This window comes from Chenopodium album, chromosome 12 (genome assembly GCF_948465745.1).
Source record: "Chenopodium album chromosome 12, dcCheAlbu1.1, whole genome shotgun sequence".
NCBI lineage: Eukaryota > Viridiplantae > Streptophyta > Magnoliopsida > Caryophyllales > Amaranthaceae > Chenopodium > Chenopodium album.
Window position 1 is genome coordinate 21438955 of NC_137845.1, and position 20153 is coordinate 21459107.

The following is a 20153-nucleotide window of genomic DNA, read 5'->3' on the forward strand; positions in this document are numbered from 1 at the left end:
TCCCCATCTTCAGGAGCATACCCCACGTATTGGCCGGTCACACCATACTGCTCAATCATTGACCGTGAGATTTGGCCTAGGCGGATTCTTTCTTGAAACACCGCCCTCAACCCATAGGCCTCTAAACCTTTCCCAAGTGGTTGCACGTTGCCCTGGTAATTGTGCTCTTCGTTGCCCTGGTCTTCAGCAGCCTCCGTCACTCTAACTACACCATTCTCAAGGTGCCTCCTAAATAAACCATCCCCCTCTGAGAAGGCCACAGTCACCTCACCCGGACCATAGTCCTCCTCATAAGACGAGTACGGAGACCCGCCAGGGAAATCTGGAAAAACATCGGCATAGGGGATACTAGAGGTAGCAGAACAATCTTGTGCTACTTCCACGGCGGGTTCACCTTGTTCAACCCACCATGGTTGTCTAATGCTAGAAGAACTTGACGATGATGCCATTAAAGAAAGAAAGCGTAAAAGAACAAGGGCGTACCTTAAAGTGTAGTGTCTTGCAATTAAATGAAGCTCCGGTTGATGCTAAATCACGATCACCGCCTCGACTACCTCCGAACGAGAGCACACAAGCTTTCCTTCCACCAAACAGCGTTGCAAACGCTTTCTCTCACTAACTTTCTCTCACTACTTTGCTTACTACTTTCTCTCACTAGAATTCCTTTTGAGAATGAAATTGTGAATGAAATTGTGAGTGAGAAATATGGTGTTTATATGGCTATATAACTTGAAATTCTTGCCTCGAAAAATGAGCCAAAGGACACTTGCTATTCATGCAAGAGAATGGTGTCACAGACACTTGTTACGCATGCAAGGGAATTGTGCCACACACACTTGTTGCCCATGTAGAAGAGTATGTATACTTATCAGCGCCCACTCAAGGGGCTCTCGATAAGCATCAGTTATATCATCGCCCACCATAGGGGCTCGTAAGATGGTCCAAGTCCATACCGTTCCAAAGTAGGCATAAAAATGAGACCGTAATCAGAAAAATGGCATTTTCACCATGCTAGAGGCCTTTTTTCGCAATTCCGGTGGGCCGAAGCTCCTAAGGATCTTCGGCACCACGTAGAGCTTGAAAAAATACGCAAGTTGAAAAAAAAAATTTCGATTCGGACACCCGGGGACCAAGTTATGGCCTCCCGAAGTATTCATCAAAATTTACTAAGTAACGGACATCATTGCTTTCCGCGGGTGATGAGATGGGCCATTTTTAAGCATTCTTAAAAGTAATATATGGCTCCCAAGTCACTCCATCACTCACATGGCACCCGAGCGCGAAAATGACCTCTATTTATAAGTCGGAAAGATGTGTAAACGCAATCAAAAAATTCCGAAGCCATAAACCGAGGTTTGGATCATCGCCCACAAAGATACCGGGCTACAATGCACGGGAAAATTATCGCCCACCATGGTTTATCCTAGGTTAAATCATCGACCCTCGTGTGTTGGAGCGTGCTGGTACCCAGCAAGCATGCTAGGCAACAGCGCCCAGCAAGCATGCTAGGCATCATAGCCCAGCAAGCATGCTAGGCATCATAGCCCAGCAAGCGTAGGCCTGCCAGGCAGCATCACCGCCCAGCAGCAGCAAGCTGCGTGCCAGGCAGCATCAGCGCCCAACAGCAGCTAGCTGCGTGCCAGGCAGCATCAGCGCCCAGCAGCAGCAAGCTGCCTGCCAGGCAGCATCACCGCCCAGCAGCAGCAAGCTGCGTGCCAGGCAGCATCACCGCCCAGCAGCAGCAAGCTGCGTGCCAGGCAGCATCAGCGCCCAGCAGCAGCTAGCTGCGTGCCAGGCAGCATCAGCGCCCAGCAGCAGCTAGCTGCCTGCCAGGCAGCATCAGCGCCCAGCAGGTGTGCTCGATGCCTGCCACGCAGCATCAGCGCCCAACAGGTGGCTCGATTGTCAAAAAAAAAAAAAAAAAAAAAAAAAAAAAAAAAAAAAAAAAAAATTATTATTATTATACTTTTACGAAGACGTGCCTCGAACACAGTTAATTTCGTCGATTTTTTCCGACAAATTCCCAAACCGCAGGGTGCTCTTTACGACTTTGTCGCGGGGCTAATGTTTGGACCCCCTGTGGGCCCACGGTCATTTAATACAGAAATTACCAAATTACCCTTAGTCGAACCCTAAACAGGAAAATTCAATCATTATGCACAGCACGCATCCCGAGAAACCCTAATACAACCCAACAGGGCCTGACACGGCCCAGAACGGCCAGAAACCCTAATCCTAACCCTAATCAAATTAGCCAATCCTCTCTTATAAATACTAATCTTGACAGATTAACCGGGTAATTAATTTCTTCCACATATACTCTCTCTCTGAGAATTCTCTCACTCTAAACACAGTTTTACTGACTTGACCGTCGGAGGGGCTTTCTCGGGAACACCCCCCGAGGCAGTTGACTTCCATTGTTTTGCTGGACTCGGTTGGACCAGACGAACGAGCTCCCCTACAACTCAGATCCGAAATTCTTTTGCAGAAACAACACCAGTCACCAAAAGAAACCCCCTCATGCCTCTCCACATCCAGACGCAAAGGAGAGAGATACCAAAGACGTTTAGTATCACTACAAAAGGCTAACATATGCAAGACACTCTCAGCCTCAACACCACACATCGGGCAACAAGTATCAATATCCATACCTCTTTGAGACAAGCACTGTCTGGCTGCCACAACCCCTTTAATGGCTTTCCACGCAAAATGTTTGATTTTAGGAGAGATCTCAGCATGCCAAATTACATTCCACTCGAAATTGCAGCTTAGGTTTGAGGTAGTGGCCTTGTTATTTTTTGCTCCATAGTAAGCACATTGTAAGCATTCCTCACCGAGTATTGCCCATCTTTGGTGAAGTGACACACCCACGCATCATTCCTATCATAAAGAGGAATAGGAATGCTGCAAATTTCCACAACTTCAGCTGGCGAAAAAACTTCATTAAGGGTCACCATATTCCACTCTTTCTCAGCCCACAAATCACAAACATAAACAGGCCCTTCATCATTCAAACCACGACTCGAGGACGCTTTAAAACCTGGAAGGTTTGGCACCCATGGATCATGCCAAATATTAATTGAAGAGCCATTTCCCACAGCCTTCCTAGCTCCCTTCAATATAACATCTCTTGAACCCAAAATTGATCGCCAAGTGTAGCTCGAATTAGGACTCAGTTTTGCATCAAACAAATTCGAATGGGGGAAATATTTTCCTTTAAGCATACGTTGGTATCGCTTGAGCAATTTCTTTAATCAAAACCTCTTTACCCGCTTGAGACAAAAAAATTTCTTTCCACCCCTTGAGTTTTTTCCAAACACGATCCTGAATATTTTGGAACACTTGTTTCTTTGATCCACCAATGTAAGTCGGTAACCCAAGATACTTATCATGTCCTTCGACAACCTTAGAGGATAACTTCATCTGAAGTATATTTTTCCGTTCTTGCTCAATGTTTCTTCTAAAAGACACTTTCGATTTGTCCATATTCAGTTTCTGACCCGAAGCCAACTCATAAGTAGAAAGAATGTGAAGCACATTGTCAATCTCCTCCTCCGTCGCTCTCACAAAAAGAAGGCTATCATCAGAGTTCAGCACCATTCTTATTTTATTAACATCACACTCCTCCGAATTCATTAAACTTCTTGCCCACTCACCATCTTCCATATTTTTCTTTTTTTCACCAGAGTAATGATCATTGCTCTTCATGCTAATGTCCCCATCTCTCTGTATCCTCCTCCAGTGTTTATTTTTTGGTCCTTTCTTTTTTATGTTTTCTCCCTCCATTACCTGCCCACTCACCTCTCCTAACTCTTCTCCACTACTAAAAATAAAGGTCCCATTCTCCAACATACTCCTAGTATCCGCACCATCACTCTCACCATCTAACCCCACATTCCCAAATTTATTCAACACATCATTCACTTGGGTGTTATTAGATGTCTTTAACTCACTGCTCTTTGGTTTTGTGACAAAGAGTGATTTTGCACAACTTCCCCCCTATCTAACTTCTTCCTCTCTTACTCCCAAGTTATATTTCCATGGTGAAGCTTTCAACCAAGCCCCAAAAGGAAGGGTCGGTTCTTCCACCTCTTTATGATCATCACAATCCTTGAGGCCATGCCCCATCAACCCACAATAAAAATAAAACAAAGGGGGTCTTTCGTACTTTACTTCAAACACTTCTTCAGTACCCCCTCTTAATTTCAATCTGACATGCTTAAAGAGAGGCTTACGCACATCGACCATCACTCAAAGTCTAATGGATTTATCAATCCCAACCTTTGTCGCAGCGTCCCTCTTCACAAACACACCCAGCTTGTTTCCGATTTTTTCCAAATTAGCAAGGTTTAATCTCCCCTTTAGAGGAAGATTATACACTCTAATCCACATTGGTAAGTGAACCAATTCCTCCGAGGGTTTCACCGAGTCCACAGTTTCCCCAAGAAACAGAGCATGTTTATCAAAGTGCCAAGGTTGATCATCAATCACACGTTGCTTGTCTTTCAAATGGTAAAATTAGAATAAGAAACAGTTCTTCCCAATATTTGAGATATCCACTCCATGCTTGGGTTGCCACACCCCTTTTATTGTCACTATAAAAGCGTTCGAGTTAATATTGCGATTTGTCCAGAGCTTCCCAACTAGGGCAAGTTCTACACGAGCCTCATCATCATCTTCACCAGCATCGTCCCATTCAATTGCATCATTCGGATCCTCCATTGACGAGGAGTCCTTTTTATTCAAAGTATCAGTCTCCTTCTCATTCGACAATAGTAACGATTCCCCAGCTTTTGCCATTGGGAAAGCAGGGGCAAAAGAAACAGAAAGCGAGCGAAATTGGAACACAAACTCGATCTTCAATTGAGAAAAGCTTAAAAAATCAAGAAACCCTAGCCAGGAAGCTAGAACGACAACCCTCCTAAGGAAAACCTAGAGGGAACCAAATATCTGCATGATATTCACAATGGTAGTTAAGTTAGCAGATGAGAGAAATATGGAAAAAAAAAAAAGATGGTGGAAGCTAACTAAATTTAACCTAAATTCATAATAATCATGTTAGGTTTACCTTATTTTGTGATATTCTGTTAAATAACGTATACACATACAATAATTATTATATTAATATCTTTATTATACATGCCTATTTAATTTGCTTTTATGTTGGAGTTTTAATTTATATTAATTATCCTAACTTAAAAAAATCCTATTTTTACACATAGATTATTGACGCCCCTAATGAGAAGGAGATTACTCTACTCTTAAACATTTTCAGGTTTTAAAAAAAAAAAAAAAAAAAAAAAAAAAAAAAAAAAAAAAAAAAAAAAAACTTAGGCTTTTTACTTATTTTGATAAAAATTCACGTATTAAACCTCACACAAATAAAATTGTGCGTTGTTCACATCAAGATTGTAAGCACTCACTAGTGTTACCTATATTGTCTTATCTTACTTTTTCTTAGACATGCACTTATAGGCGAAAGGAATATACATGATGCAATAATGATCAGCATACAAGAGTTAGCGAAAGTTTTTTCAAACTACCATGATGAATTATTGGTATGTAATACTAATATACATGCATTTAGTTAACTTTTCACCCTAATTTATTTAACCACTACATGTGATACTGCATGCATTTCTATCTAGTTAACATCCTTTGACCAACATAAATTATAGGCAAATCTATCTATTTTATTGTGTTATTGTTAATAGTGGACATTTTTTTTTAATAATAGTTAGCGGATATATTGTTGTTGTTGTTATTGTTATTATTATTATTACTCGATGAAAGCCCGTGCGATGCACGGTTTTCCATATATTAATCTCAAGAAAAAATATTTTCGTATTTGATTTTTTTTTATTTAATAATTTCAGGCAAAAAAAAATAATAATTTAATTAAAGTGTTATTGCCTATTACAAAAGTATTATTTTTTTAATTTAATTTATAATGTGGTTGTTAGTTATATGAAAATTGAATTTAAAGATACAAATAAATTGTAAATATGATATCTTTCAAAAAAAAAAATTGTAAATATGATAATTTATCGGTTACATAAGGATAAAATCTTTAATGTGAAAAGATTTTTTTTACATATTTAAATCCTAAATCATTATTTATTGATTTTTTTAAAATAGAAATATTAAAAAATAATAAAAACATATATACTATTTCTTCATCTAATAAAACTGGATAAATAAAACATATTAGCAAAAATAAAATTTATATAAAATTAATTTTTATAGTCTTATAAAATAAATCAATAAAATTTTTGTAAAATTGATCTAAAAATTGTAATTGTACAAAATCAAATCTATGCATTGTAATTTTTTAATCAATATAATACCTTATCATACTTTGTTTTTCCAATCATATTTGCTCGAATTTAATTCGTTGATTAATTAAATTAGATCTGCATATAAAAACAAAATTCATTAAACAAAACATAAACATATAATCATTAAGCATTCCAAATAAACACAATGTAAGCAATAATCACAAATATACATTTAAACATGGATTTTAAAAATAAAACTAAGAATTACGCAGCCACTGATGACCTAAAACTGACACAAAATTCGCTTGATTTGGTTTTGTATTGATATGAAATTTTATTGGTGTTGTAGGATGTGTCAATTTATATTAATTTTTAATTTAATTATTATTAAGGAATAATTTTTATTTCTTATCATAAACACTATCAAGATTATCTTCGATATATAAATCCTATATCTAAAGATAATTGTTTTCTTAAGATAATTTTTAGTTTTTTAAATAAGTTAAATCTTTATAAATCACTATTCGTTATTTTTTAACTACGTGGCAAAATTCTTAAATTTCATTTGACACTTTTATTTAGGTGGGAAGTGAATTTTTTAATTCTAAAATAAAATAGAAATCAAATCTTTAATTGGTCAAAAATATACCTTTGCTTATATGGGGCGTCGAATACTCTCCAAAAATGCCTAATTTATTTATATATATTAGATTAGATTATATAGTGATTAAAAATTGAGATTCAAAAAAAAAAAATGAATTAAAATTTGCTATTAATTAAAGGGAAAAATAAATTTATCAACTAGATAGGGATGACTTAATAAGAAAAGTATGTCAAATGTATAAGAATGAGGAGAGTATAAATGTAAGTTTCAGTAACTAGATATAAGTGTCATTATATTTTTTTTGCAAAAATAAAAATTAATTCTACTAATAGTTGTTTTTACAAACTAACACATTATTTTATTTTCATGAGTGTGAAAATGGATTTTATACTTGAAATTTGATAATGGTACTACTGTTAACTTGTTATATTTTGTATGTTTATATTATTAGAAATATAAGCAATTACTTTTTCTTACGCTTCTTATTAATAATAATTAAAAATAAACCCCACAATGTTGTTCATCAATCACATCAAGAGTTGGAAACTACATATTGAAGAAAATCAAATTTGAAGAGTATATATTTCACTGAAAGGTTTTTCACTTTTATAGGATTCTATATGAACACAAACAATTGCATTATTTCACTGAAAGGTTTGGAGTTGGTGGCTGGGCGGTTTGGAGTCGGTGGTTGCGGTTTGCGGGGTTGCTGAAATGGAGGGTGGAACCAGAGTTGGGTGGTGGTGCGAGCTGGGTTGTGGCCTGAAAAGCAGGGTGGCTGGAAAGGGAGGGTTAGGGGAGGATGGTCAGAAAGGGAGGTGGTGAGGAATGGTGGCCGGATTTAATGGAGGTGGTGAGGAATGGTGGTGAGGATGGTGGCCGGAAAATCTGATATTTTTTGTTTTTTAATTTTTTTAATTATTTTTATTTTTTAATAATTAAAAAAATAATTGACCTATTAATAGCTGACACGTGGCATCTAACTTAAAAAAACCAGTCATCAACAAGTAATAGACCTTTAGATGAAGGGAGGGTATAAAGGTTGAACTTTTAAGGACTAAAATACAAGTTGGATTTTTAGGAGGAAAAAGTGTAAAGGTTGGATTTTTAATTTCTATTTTTCTTATATATTAATCACCTAAAATACTAAATAAAATAAGGAATATCTAAACATAGGAGTATGTATTTTATGGAATTCCAAAAGTGGTTCTAAAATATTATGAATATTTTTATGGTCAGGAATTTATACTTAAAAACGTATGTGTTGATTATGTTTTTGCCCTACCTCAAACAAATTAACTGGTTTCACTAATGGTAACGACGATCCCTTTTCCGTTGTTCTTCTTTCTCGATCTTGACTTTACCAATCACAAAACCACTTCATCATACTTCCACAACCACCCATCCATCACCCGTGCGTAAACATGTCAACTACTACAATACACCTCTTAATTGAAAAGAATTTTTAATAAAAAAGATTAATAAACTCTAAGGAAAAAGGGTTTGGAGGATTGTGGTGAAAATGGAAGAATTGATTTTTTTTAATTATTATTTTATTAATGCCCTTTCCTACGCAAATTCTAATACAATCAAAAGATCAGAATAACTTTTTTTAGGATTTTTTATTTTTTTTTCCCTTGATTATTTACGTTATATTTGTAGTATTAATTTTAATTTAAATATGTAAACATGAAAAAATTGAGTCATGGAACAAAATTCATATGTGTTGAGCAATTAGGTTTTGAAGATTATAAACTAATGATGATTATCTATCTAACGTGTATGTTAAGTTGTGCATAGAAAGAGCAAGTTATGTTTGGAACATGATACAAGGAACCTGAGCAATGACAAGTGTATATATATAAGGAACTTGAGCAATATAGGATAAGCAATATAGGAACAAGAACAATGATAAGTGTTATGGTTGATAAGCATGATGATGGCTAAGGAACCATGAAGGTAACTATGTAAACATGTGTTTGCATATGTTAGCTTTCACGAGGTAAGTATCCTATACATATATATGTCATGTATGTGTAGAAGTCTTTTAATTTAGTTTAGTTTTCTTTATTGTTTTTATAAATGAAAAAACTAACCTTCTGAGTTACTTTGTTATCCTCAGAAGTTTGCTCAGTTTGTCATCATTAAAAAGGGGCAACTTGTTGACCCTTATGAGGTTTTGATGATGATGTTAAGAATTGGGCAAACTTCCATTTAATAAGGATTTTCTAGTGTTGTGATGTTTGCAGGTTCAGCAAGCGTTGAGGGCTGAAGTAGGAACTGAAACAGAGGAACTTTAGAAGATCCATGAGGATACAAGTAAAGTTAGAAGAAGAGTTCCAGAAATGGAACTTCCAGACGTTTCTTAACAGGAACTTCAAAACGGGTTGTAACGACCCGGTTCCGGTGTAATGCTGGGGCAAACCCTAAGATCCAGAATATATCAAGACTACGGGATTCCAGAACAAGAGTTTCAGAGAAGCAACATGAAGACAGAGAAATAGAAGTATATTGCTCTAGGATTCATGTAAGTATGTTGGACATAAAAGTCGGTTTGGAACAAGTCTTTATAGAACCAAGGTGAACTCCAAACAGTCAATGAAATTAGAGTAACTGACTTGTCAGGAACTCGGAAACTGTCAGAGTTCAGGAACCTAATAGGAACTTAAGTGTGCACGTTGTTAAAAGTCGGTTTTAATGATATATATATATTTATCTAATACGTGCATATCTTTTAGGGATTTGGTTTTACTGAATAAAGATATTTATCTTCTAATAAATCCCTTTTGGAAAAAGATAAATTTTGTTTAAAAATTATTTTTAAACTAAAAGATAAGATTGGAATAAAATCTGATTTTATGCTAAGTTTATCTTATTATTATTGACAGATTTTATTCTTAACAAAAAGATAAATTTTCGGAAAACTTGTTTTTAGAAAATATCTTTTAAACTTATCTTTTCAGAAAATCTATCTTTTTCAAGATGAAATGAATAATTCGAGTGTACTATAAATATGCTCATATGTATTCATTCAAAGTTGAGGCTGACGAAGTGTAGAGGTCGTGCTTAATGGTTTTATCCTTCACCACGAAGCTAAGTCAGTTCTCCTGGTCAAAGTTCCTATCAGGTTTTGGTTACAATACGTCCAATGAGTTCCAGACAGGTCTCAAGTGTCCAACATATTAGTTTTATCTCTTTATTCATAGATATGTATTTAGGGATATTCAATGAGATCTTGTAATGGAAAAAAGGGTTTTGAGTGTTTTGTATTTTGGGGTGAGATTGTGAATTCTCTTAAATTCACGTTTGTGATGAGTTTGAAATCTCGTAAAATTTGAGTGGTAGTTAGTCACCCCGAGTGTGTCTTGGGTTGCATAGTGAGTGAAAGGAACCTGAGAGACGTCTTGGGTCATCTAGGAAGTGTCCTGGGTTAAGGGAGAAAAAGGGTCCTGAGAGGTGTCTTAGGTCTAGTAGGAGGTGTCCTATCATAAAGTCAAGTGTCCGTGGTGGAACTTGCAAAGAAAAGGTCTGTGTAATAGGTTGTACTAGGAGAGTTGCCTATTATAGTGGAATTTGTTTATAAGTCCCAATAGGGTCGAGGTTTTACTTCCTGTTGGGCATTGGATGGTTTCCTCGTAAAACTTGTTGTGTGCTTTAAGTTCCTTTACGTTTTAATTGTTTATTTCCGCATAAGTTCCGCGATTGGAACCTACTACCATTCACCCCCTCCCCCTCTTGTAGTAGTTCATCTAAAACAACAATTGGTATCAGAGCTGGTGCTCTTGATAAACCGTGCAACCCCGAGGAGCAAGTTCCAGGCTAGGATGGATATCTACAAGGAATGCAGCGAATGGAACTCAACCCTAGAACGTTCCCAATACCACGTGATGACCAAAGTCTGTTTGTGAAGCAGAATTGATTCAAAGATGAACATCTTTGAGGTAAGTGTCTCATCTTTGAAATCTTGATTATATGCATGATATTATGTGTACAAGTTCCTTGCAATATTTCTACTTAAACTTTGGATTTTGTTTTGAAAGTTTGTAAATCAATTTTGAAAGTATTTGTCAGATTTACGAATTGATTTATTTTTAAAGAATCGGTTTACTGAAAATAGTTCAAGGAACGCATTGTGTAGAATTATGCATATTTGGTCTTTTGGAACCTGGATTACCCCTGTATGGAAACTTAATTCTTTGGGCAAGGTAATGAACGTATATTTTGAATATTTGCCAAAGAATGACCTTATCATGTGTATGTATTATTCTGAATATTTATTATGTAGACACATGATGTTTATTGTTAGTAAAGATAGTTGGTTTAACCGTAGTTATTTTAATTATGGATTATTGACGTCTATTACTAACATGAAGGTACCCAATATATATTGGGTAACCAAAGCCAAAAGATGACTGATTTTGCAGGCTATGTGAGTGGAGACAACTTATTAATAACGATGATCTTTGGTTGTTTGTATATAAGGAATTATGTGCAAGTTCCTCTCACTAGAAAGCCTTTATAAGAGGTTTGTAGTAGGTGAAGCAACAATATGGATAAGTGTGTAAGTCGCCTATACATCTCTCTGTAAATATTGGTCATGTGCTTTTGGTATGTATTAATCCTTCACAAATTTCTATTGAAATTTAATTCCCTATTCTTATGAAGGTTATTTGTGAATGGATGTGAAGAGAAGTTGTTTTGATAGTTATAATGTATATCATGACAAACTAACTTCTCTTTTAGTTTTGTGCAAGTTATTATTGATTGTTTTGTAGGTTTGTCCATATAGATAAATCGGGGCATAAAAGTTTGTTCCTTTAGGAACTCAATGCTGAAAGGAGTTGGAACTTGGTGAACTTGAAATGATAAAACGGATAAGGGATACAGGAATAACTAAGCTTCTATATCAAGGTGCTATAGGAGTTAGACTATAAATTTCTGTTTAGCTTCTTGTTCAAGTTCCAGTCAAGTTCCTATGGTTAAAGTTCCCTGGAACAAAGCATTAATTCATGTAGCAAACTCTCATGAAGGATGATGGGTTAAGATGATTATCTTTGACTGCATGTTGAAGATTCATAATTTCGTTCATGGAGCAACATCTAAAAGGGAGTATTTCTTACAGGAACTTTATGCTCAAATATTTTTTATGCTTAGATTGTATCTATCTCTTTTGACTAACTTACTAACCTATTGAAAGCACAAAATAATTCTCTTGAGCAATTAGGTTTTGATAATTATAAACTAATGATGATTATCTATCTAACGTGTATGTTAAGTTGTGCATAGAAAGAGCAAGTTATGTTTGGAACATGATACAAGGAACCTGAGCAATGACAAGTGTATATATATAAGGAACTTGAGCAATATAGGATAAGAAATATAGGAACAAGAACAATGATAAGTGTTATGGTTGATAAGCATGATGATGGCTAAGGAACCATGAAGGTAACTATGTAAACATGTGTTTGCATATGTTAGCTTTCACAAGGTAAGTATCCTATACATATATATGTCATGTATGTGTAGAAGTCTTTTAATTTAGTTTAGTTTTCTTTATTGTTTTTATAAATGAAAAAACTAATCTTCTGAGTTACTTTGTTATCCTCAGAAGTTTGCTCAGTTTGTCATCATTAAAAAGGGGCAACTTGTTGACCCTTATGAGGTTTTGATGATGATGTTAAGAATTGGGCAAACTTCCATTTAATAAGGATTTTCTAGTGTTGTGATGTTTGCAGGTTCAGTAAGCATTGAGGGCTGAAGTAGGAACTGAAACAGTGGAACTTTAGAAGATCCATGAGGATACAAGTAAAGTTAGAAGAAGAGTTCCAGAAATGGAACTTCCAGAAGTTTCTTAACAGGAACTTCAAAACGGGTTGTAACGACCCGGTTCCGGTGTAATGCTGGGGCAAACCCTAAGATCCAGAATATATCAAGACTACGGGATTCCAGAACAAGAGTTTCAGAGAAGCAACATGAAGACAGAGAAATAGAAGTATATTGCTCTAGGATTCATGTAAGTATGTTGGACATAAAAGTCGGTTTGGAACAAGTCTTTATAGAACCAAGGTGAACTCCAAACAGTCAATGAAATTAGAGTAACTGACTTGTCAGGAACTCGGAAACTGTCAGAGTTCAGGAACCTAATAGGAACTTAAGTGTGCACGTTGTTAAAAGTCGGTTTTAATGATATATATATATTTATCTAATACGTGCATATCTTTTAGGGATTTGGTTTTACTGAATAAAGATATTTATCTTCTAATAAATCCCTTTTGAAAAAAGATAAATTTTGTTTAAAAATTATTTTTAAACTAAAAGATAAGATTGGAATAAAATCTGATTTTATGCTAAGTTTATCTTATTATTATTGACAGATTTTATTCTTAACAAAAAGATTTATTTTCGGAAAACTTGTTTTTAGAAAATATCTTTTAAACTTATCTTTTCAGAAAATCTATCTTTTTCAAGATGAAATGAATAATTCGAGTGTACTATAAATATGCTCATATGTATTCATTCAAAGTTGAGGCTGACGAAGTGTAGTGGTCGTGCTTAATGGTTTTATCCTTCACCACGAAACTAAGTCAGTTCACCTGGTCAAAGTTCCTATCAGGTTTTGGTTACAGTACGTCCAATGAGTTCCAGACAGGTCTCAAGTGTCCAACATATTAGTTTATCTCTTTATTCATAGATATGTATTTAGGGATATTCAATGAGATCTTGTAATGGGAAAAAGGGTTTTGAGTGTTTTGTATTTTGGGGTGAGATTGTGAATTCTCTTAAATTCACGTTTGTGATGAGTTTGAAATCTCGTAAAATTTGAGTGGTAGTTAGTCACCCCGAGTGTGTCTTGGGTTGCATAGTGAGTGAAAGGAACCTGAGAGACGTCTTGGGTCATCTAGGAAGTGTCCTGGGTTAAGGGAGAAAAAGGGTCCTGAGAGGTGTCTTAGGTCTAGTAGGAGGTGTCCTATCATAGAGTCAAGTGTCCGTGGTGGAAATTGCAAAGCAAAGGTCTGTGTAATAGGTTGTACTAGGAGAGTTGCCTATTATAGTGGAATTTGTTTATAAGTCCCATTGGGCCGAGGTTTTACTTCCAGTTGGGCACTGGATGGTTTCCTCGTAAAACTTGTTGTGTGCTTTAAGTTCTTTTACGTTTTAATTGTTTATTTCCGCATAAGTTCCGCGATTGGAACCTACTACCATTCACCCCCCCCCCCTCTTGTAGTAGTTCATCTAAAATAACAATATGTATAAATTAAATATTTTTATTTTATCTATCTATACATGTAGTGAAGAAGGAGAGATTACAATATGGGACACCATCTTTATATGAGAACACAAATATATACAAGAATGATAAATTTGCACCATTAAATTTTGAATAATCGATGAGTTAGATTACTTTTATACAGATCCTTCCATCTTCTCTTCTATTGTACTCTCCACATTATTCTAATATAATAATGTGATTGCAAGCAACTCACAGATTAAGAACCAATAAAAAATGGTGAATGCCCCTCCCCTTCCTCCCCTTTCTCCTTTATCCAAACAAGGAAGCAGTGGCGGACCTACCCTTGGTCCAGGTAGGTCACGTGACCTAGCAAAATTTAAAAAAAAAATAAAAAAATAAAAAAAAATAAAAAAAATTTAAAAAAACAAAAACACGGACAGTCAGGAAGGGGAAAAGAAACAAAACGCACAGAGACCTCAAACACGCACTCTCATCCTCTCAAATCTCAATCTCTCTCTTCGCTCTTCGCCGCCGCACCGCCAGACGCCAGTCGCCGGAGTCGCCGCCGCACCGCTTGTCCGCCTCGCCGGCTGCTCCATCCGCATACACACACACTCGCGTTCTTCAACTCTTCTTGCTGCCAAAGTGCCAAGTAAGTTTGTTTTTAAGTTTTTAAATTTGTAAATTATACCCAAATTGTTGAATTGTTGGGTTGAGTACTTGAATTTGTGATAAATTGAGTTGATTATGTGATTTAATCTAGTTAATTAGTGTGTGTTCTATTGTTTTTTGAAATTGTTGATAATTTATCAATTTAGGGAGTTAGGGTTTCTGATTTTTTAGAAATTGAATTGCTGCTTTTTTTTTTTTTTTTTTTTTTTTTTAGGAATTGAAATTGTTTCCTGTAAATTGATAATTTGATATTATAAATTGTTTCCAGTAAATTGATATTATAAATTGAATTGATTAATTGATGATTTCATATTAGAACTTAGGGTTTTCTGTTTTTTTTTTGGAATTGATTAGTTTGGATAATTGCATATGTGGATTGTAAATTGAAGCATTTGTGGTTTTCTTAATCTAATTGTTAAATGTTAATGTAACTTAATTTTCAGAATGAAAAGGAAAAAAATGTGTGATATCACAAGTTTCTTTGGTCCGAAAAATCCCCCTCCTCCACAAAGTCCTCCTCTTCCACAAAATCCTTCTCCTCCACCTCCTCTTCCTTTACAAGATCCACCACCTTCACCACAAAATCCTTTTCCTCCACCTCCTCCACCACAAAATCCTATTCCTCCACCTCTTCAAAATTTTTCTCCACATCAAGAAAGTGAACAACATTCTTCTCCATCACATAACTTTACTCTCAATGAAGATGGACAATTTATTCCTGAAGTTACTTCAAGTCCTAGAGCTCGGGTTAATGATGGAAGATTAAGTGAAGATGATATTGCTAATCTTCCACAAGACCCGGGACAAAGGAGAAAAATGAGTGATTTTCATCCTGATGATAGAGATTTAGTGAGGAGGACATACCTTCAAAGAAAGCCTTGCCAACCTCAAGATTTTGAATATCCTCAAACATTTTTCGGAACCAAGAGGCGTCGATTTAATGTCAAATGGTTTGATACTTGGGGCACTTGGCTGGAATATAGTGTTTCCAAAGATGCTGCTTTTTGCTTCATTTGCTATCTATTCAAGGATGATAACACTGTTGGAGGTGATGCTTTTGTTTGTGATGGTTTTCGTGGTTGGAATCGATTAAACACAATTCGAGATCATGCAAGCAAACACATGAGTGCTCACCACAAAGCTGTGACTGCCATGGAGTTATTCAAGCAACAAAAGGGTAGTATTATCACTGCTCTATCAAAGCAAACGGCGGAAACTAGAAGTGCTTATCGTAAGCGATTGGAGGCTTCAATCACAACCATTAGGTGGCTTTTACTTCAGGGGCTACCTTTTCGTGGTCATGATGAAAAAGAAAGTTCATTGAATAGAGGTAATTTTATTTCTCTATTGACTCTTCTTTCTAAACATGATCTTGAATACTCCAAAGTTGTTTTCAAAATGGCACCCGGTAATTGTCAACTTACTTCTCCAACTATCCAAAAAGATGTCATCCATGCTTGTGCAAAAGAAACAACTAAAGCAATACTTGAAGATCTTAATGGTGGTTTTTTTGCTATCCTTGCTGATGAGTCTGCCGATGTTTCCGATAAGGAACAATTGGCTCTTTGTTTGAGATATGTTGGTAAAAAGGGAGAAGTGTGTGAAAGATTTCTTGGTGTTGTGCATGTTGCTAATACTACTTCCTTGACTCTTAAAGCTGCTATTGAGTCATTACTCATGGAGTATTCTTTGACTTTCTCTCAAGTTCGGGGTCAGGGCTATGATGGGGCAAGTAATATGCAAGGTTCAATCAATGGTCTCAAAACTTTAGTATTAAATGAATGTAAACAAGCATACTTTGTACATTGCTTTGCTCATCAACTTCAATTGACACAAGTTGCCCTTGCTAAAAAAAATTCAGATTGTGCTTGGCTATTTGTTGATGTACTTGCACCTCTCTTAAACTTTGTGGGAGGTTCACCTAAGAGGAAAGAATTTCTTCGAGAAAAACAAGCTGATCAAGTTGTTGAGGCATTATCCTTAGGTGAAGTTGAATCAGGAACTGGTTTGAATCAAGAACGTGGCTTAGGTAGACCTTGTGACACTCGTTGGGGGTCTCACTTTAAAACAATTTTGAATGTGCTTGATTTATATCCTACAATCTTGAAGTCGCTTGATTCCATTGCCGAAGTTTCTGATACAGTTGATTCAAATAAAGCACAATCTATCACACACTTGTTGATGTCATTTGATTTTGTATTTGTGGCACATTTGATGGTTGCTATATTTGGGATTACAAATGAGTTGAATGTGGCTTTGCAAAAACATGATCAGGATATTGTAAATGCAATGGAAATGGTTGATGTAACCAAGTTTAATCTGCAAAAGTTGAGAGATGAAGGATGGGATTCTCATTTGGAGGAAGTTACTTCTTTTATGGATAAACATGGAATTGAGGTTCCTAATATGGAGGGGAGATATCATGTTCCCGGGAGAAGAATGTATAGAGGTAATGGCCCACAAGTGACAAATCTTCATCATTTCCGGGTTGAAGTTTTTCTTAGTGTCATTGATCTTCAACTACAAGAATTGGAAAATAGATTCCCGGAGGTAAGTAAGGAACTACTTATATGTATGTCTTACTTTAATCCCACTAATCGTTTTGCTTCATTTGACAAAAGTAAATTGATTCAACTTGCCAAATTCTATCCTAATGAATTTCCAAGTAATGAATTGAAATTTTTTGGTTATTCTCTTGATAATTTCATCGTTGCTATGAGAAATGATGAGAGGTTTTGGAATTTGAAGAGTCTTAGTGAGCTTTCCATGAAACTTGTTGAGACGGGAAAGCATGAAACCCATGAACGAGTGTACTTGCTTTTGAAGTTGGTTCTAACTCTACCCGTTGCAACGGCAAGTGTAGAAAGGGTATTTTCAGGAATGACGCAAGTGAAAGATAAATTGCGTAATAGCATGGGAGATCAAATGTTGAATGATTGCTTGGTTACTTATATAGAGCGAGATATGTTTTTGAATGTTGACATGAATGATATTATAGATCGATATCAAAACATGAAAACTCGTAGAGAGCAATTGTAATTTCCTTTACTTGATTGTAATATGGATATTTATTACTTTTGGAATGTATTTTTTTTTTTAAATATTAGCTTTTTTTTTAATATTCTTGCATTAATTATTGATTAGTAGTCGGTGGTGACCTAGCACCCAAAAAATCCTGGATCCGCCACTGCAAGGAAGGTTCAATTTCTTCTTCCTCCCCTCCCCCTTCTCTTCCTTCCCCTCCCTACCCCTTCCCTTCTTTTCCTTCCTATAGTGTATCCAAACAAGCAGTGAAGGATCGTGTTCCCCGTTTGAATGCCCTTCACAAAAAACAGAATTAAATGAGAAAGTGATGGAAAAAAGAAGGGTAGGGGTTGTGAACAGAAGTTTAGATCACGACCAAATTGAGATATAGAGATAATATTTCTTGAAGCAAATGGAACATGTAGGACATTAGTAAGATGAAATTTAGTACAGAATAGGGGAAAATAAAGGGAACCAGTTTTAGCGATCAGGAGACCGAAACTATCACCAATGATTAGTTTATCATTGCCATCATAAGGAGCATGATGGTATAAATTTTCTGTCATTTATCACATGATGCGATGAACCAGAAGATGGAGCTATGGGTGCTCTGGCAGCTTAGGCACGAGGAGTGTGAAGTGGTTGATAGCCCTTAGAAACGTAGCAGTTGGGGTGAGGGAGAGTTACAACAACTGGATTAGATTGCTTAGTCGGTTGAATAGCATTAAGGAACTGTTGACGAAAAATAGGAAATTGTGTAACATAATGGCCTTGCTGCCGGCACCACTGGCAGCGACCTTGAAATGGACGAGTAGGTGGGAGAGATGAACCATTATTTGGTGGTGTAGGTAACAGACCAGAGGAAGGAGAGGATAGGTTGATAGGTTCAGTTGTTCTTGGTAACATAGTTAATTGTAGCAGGGTAAGAATTGGAAGAATACTTGTTCTTTTTTGTAAGCTCCCGATTGATAAGTTTTTCATGTAACTCATCAAATGAGAAATGGGATTCATGATTTTGGACAACACCTCATAGTCCGGGTCATTAATCTGTTCAAGTACTATGTCGACAATCTCGTCATCATCCTTAGGCTTACCAAGGGAGGATAGTTGGTTTGCACAATTCTTTATATCATGCATACAATCGAAAACAGAACGATTTCTTTTAGTGATGCTCTTAAGGTGGTCTTTAATTTGCTTAAGATACCCTTCGGACGGATTTGCATATGTTTTGGCAAGAATTTGTCATGCTTCATGAGTGCACCTATATATAAGGGGAACAAGAGGACCCAAAAGGGTACCGGAAAGAGCCCTACAAATGAACTTATCTTGATGAAGCCAAGTACGATATGCAAGATTAGGAGAGGTAGTTTCTCCAATTTTGATGGTTTGAGAAGGGGCACGCAGGGAAACCATCAATGTATTTTTGAAGGTCGTAACCGATAAGAGTAGCCTCTGCTTGGGTTTTTCAAGAGATGTAATTGGTGGATGTAATTTATATAGAAACTACACTAGCTTAATAACAGCATAGCCTATATTCTCTATAAGAATATAAAGAGATAATTATGGAATATAATAGTTAGATAAGGACAAGTGTAAATATATTAACAAACTTAAAAGATATCTTACTATCTTTGACTAAGGGCCTGTTCATATTTACTGAACTGAGCTGAACTGAACTGATTAGAGCTGAACTGAACTGAACTGAACTGATTGGAGCTGAACTGAACTGAACTGAACTGAATTGAGCTGAAATGAATATTTTATGTGAGAGGGAAATTAAGAGCTGAACTGAACTGAACTGAACTGAACTGATTGGAACTGAACTGAACTGAACTGAACTGATTGGAGCTAAACTGAACTGAACTGAACTGAAATTAAGTAAATGTGAACAGGCCCTAAGTGGTATTCACACGTGAGTTAGCTTCATCACCTCTTACCCCTTTTCCCTTGAGCAATTCCCCCTTTTCACACAATTTCTTTTTTACTATATTCATCATTTTCTAACTCCTATCCATTTTTCTCACATTCCCTTTCCTAATTTATCCTTCTTTATCTTACACCACCCTCTTATTCAATACTGAAAAACAATTTTTCTACTGATAAGGAAAGAACCTTCCAACCAAGAAATTAGGTTTCAATCCCCATTAAAGACCATTTAAGGCATGGGATTCCTTTACCCCCAACTCTCAAAGTGTCTAGCCTGCTAAATTGGGCTGAGTTAACTTGTAAACATTTAGATTGGTGTGACAATGCAATATTGAAATGATATTTTTTTTTTCCCTACTTTTTAAAATTTACTTTAAAATTTAAGGTAAAATTGGTAAAAACCACATTTTATGTTCAA

The 20153-nt window shown here is 36.0% G+C and overlaps 2 protein-coding genes across 2 annotated transcripts; both read left to right on the forward strand.

The window, feature by feature from the left end:
• The first annotated feature begins 15244 nt into the window (after positions 1-15244).
• LOC145571054 (uncharacterized) lies at positions 15245-17326 on the forward strand. Its single transcript, XM_081630153.1, has 2 exons — positions 15245-16115; positions 17060-17326. The coding sequence occupies exons 1-2, from the start codon at positions 15245-15247 to the stop codon at positions 17086-17088; spliced, it is 900 nt and encodes a 299-aa protein (XP_081486279.1). The 3' UTR covers positions 17089-17326.
• On the forward strand, positions 17162-17824 carry LOC145571055 (uncharacterized). Its single transcript, XM_081630154.1, has one exon. The coding sequence runs from the start codon at positions 17162-17164 to the stop codon at positions 17822-17824; it is 663 nt and encodes a 220-aa protein (XP_081486280.1).
• Positions 17825-20153: the final 2329 nt, after the last annotated feature.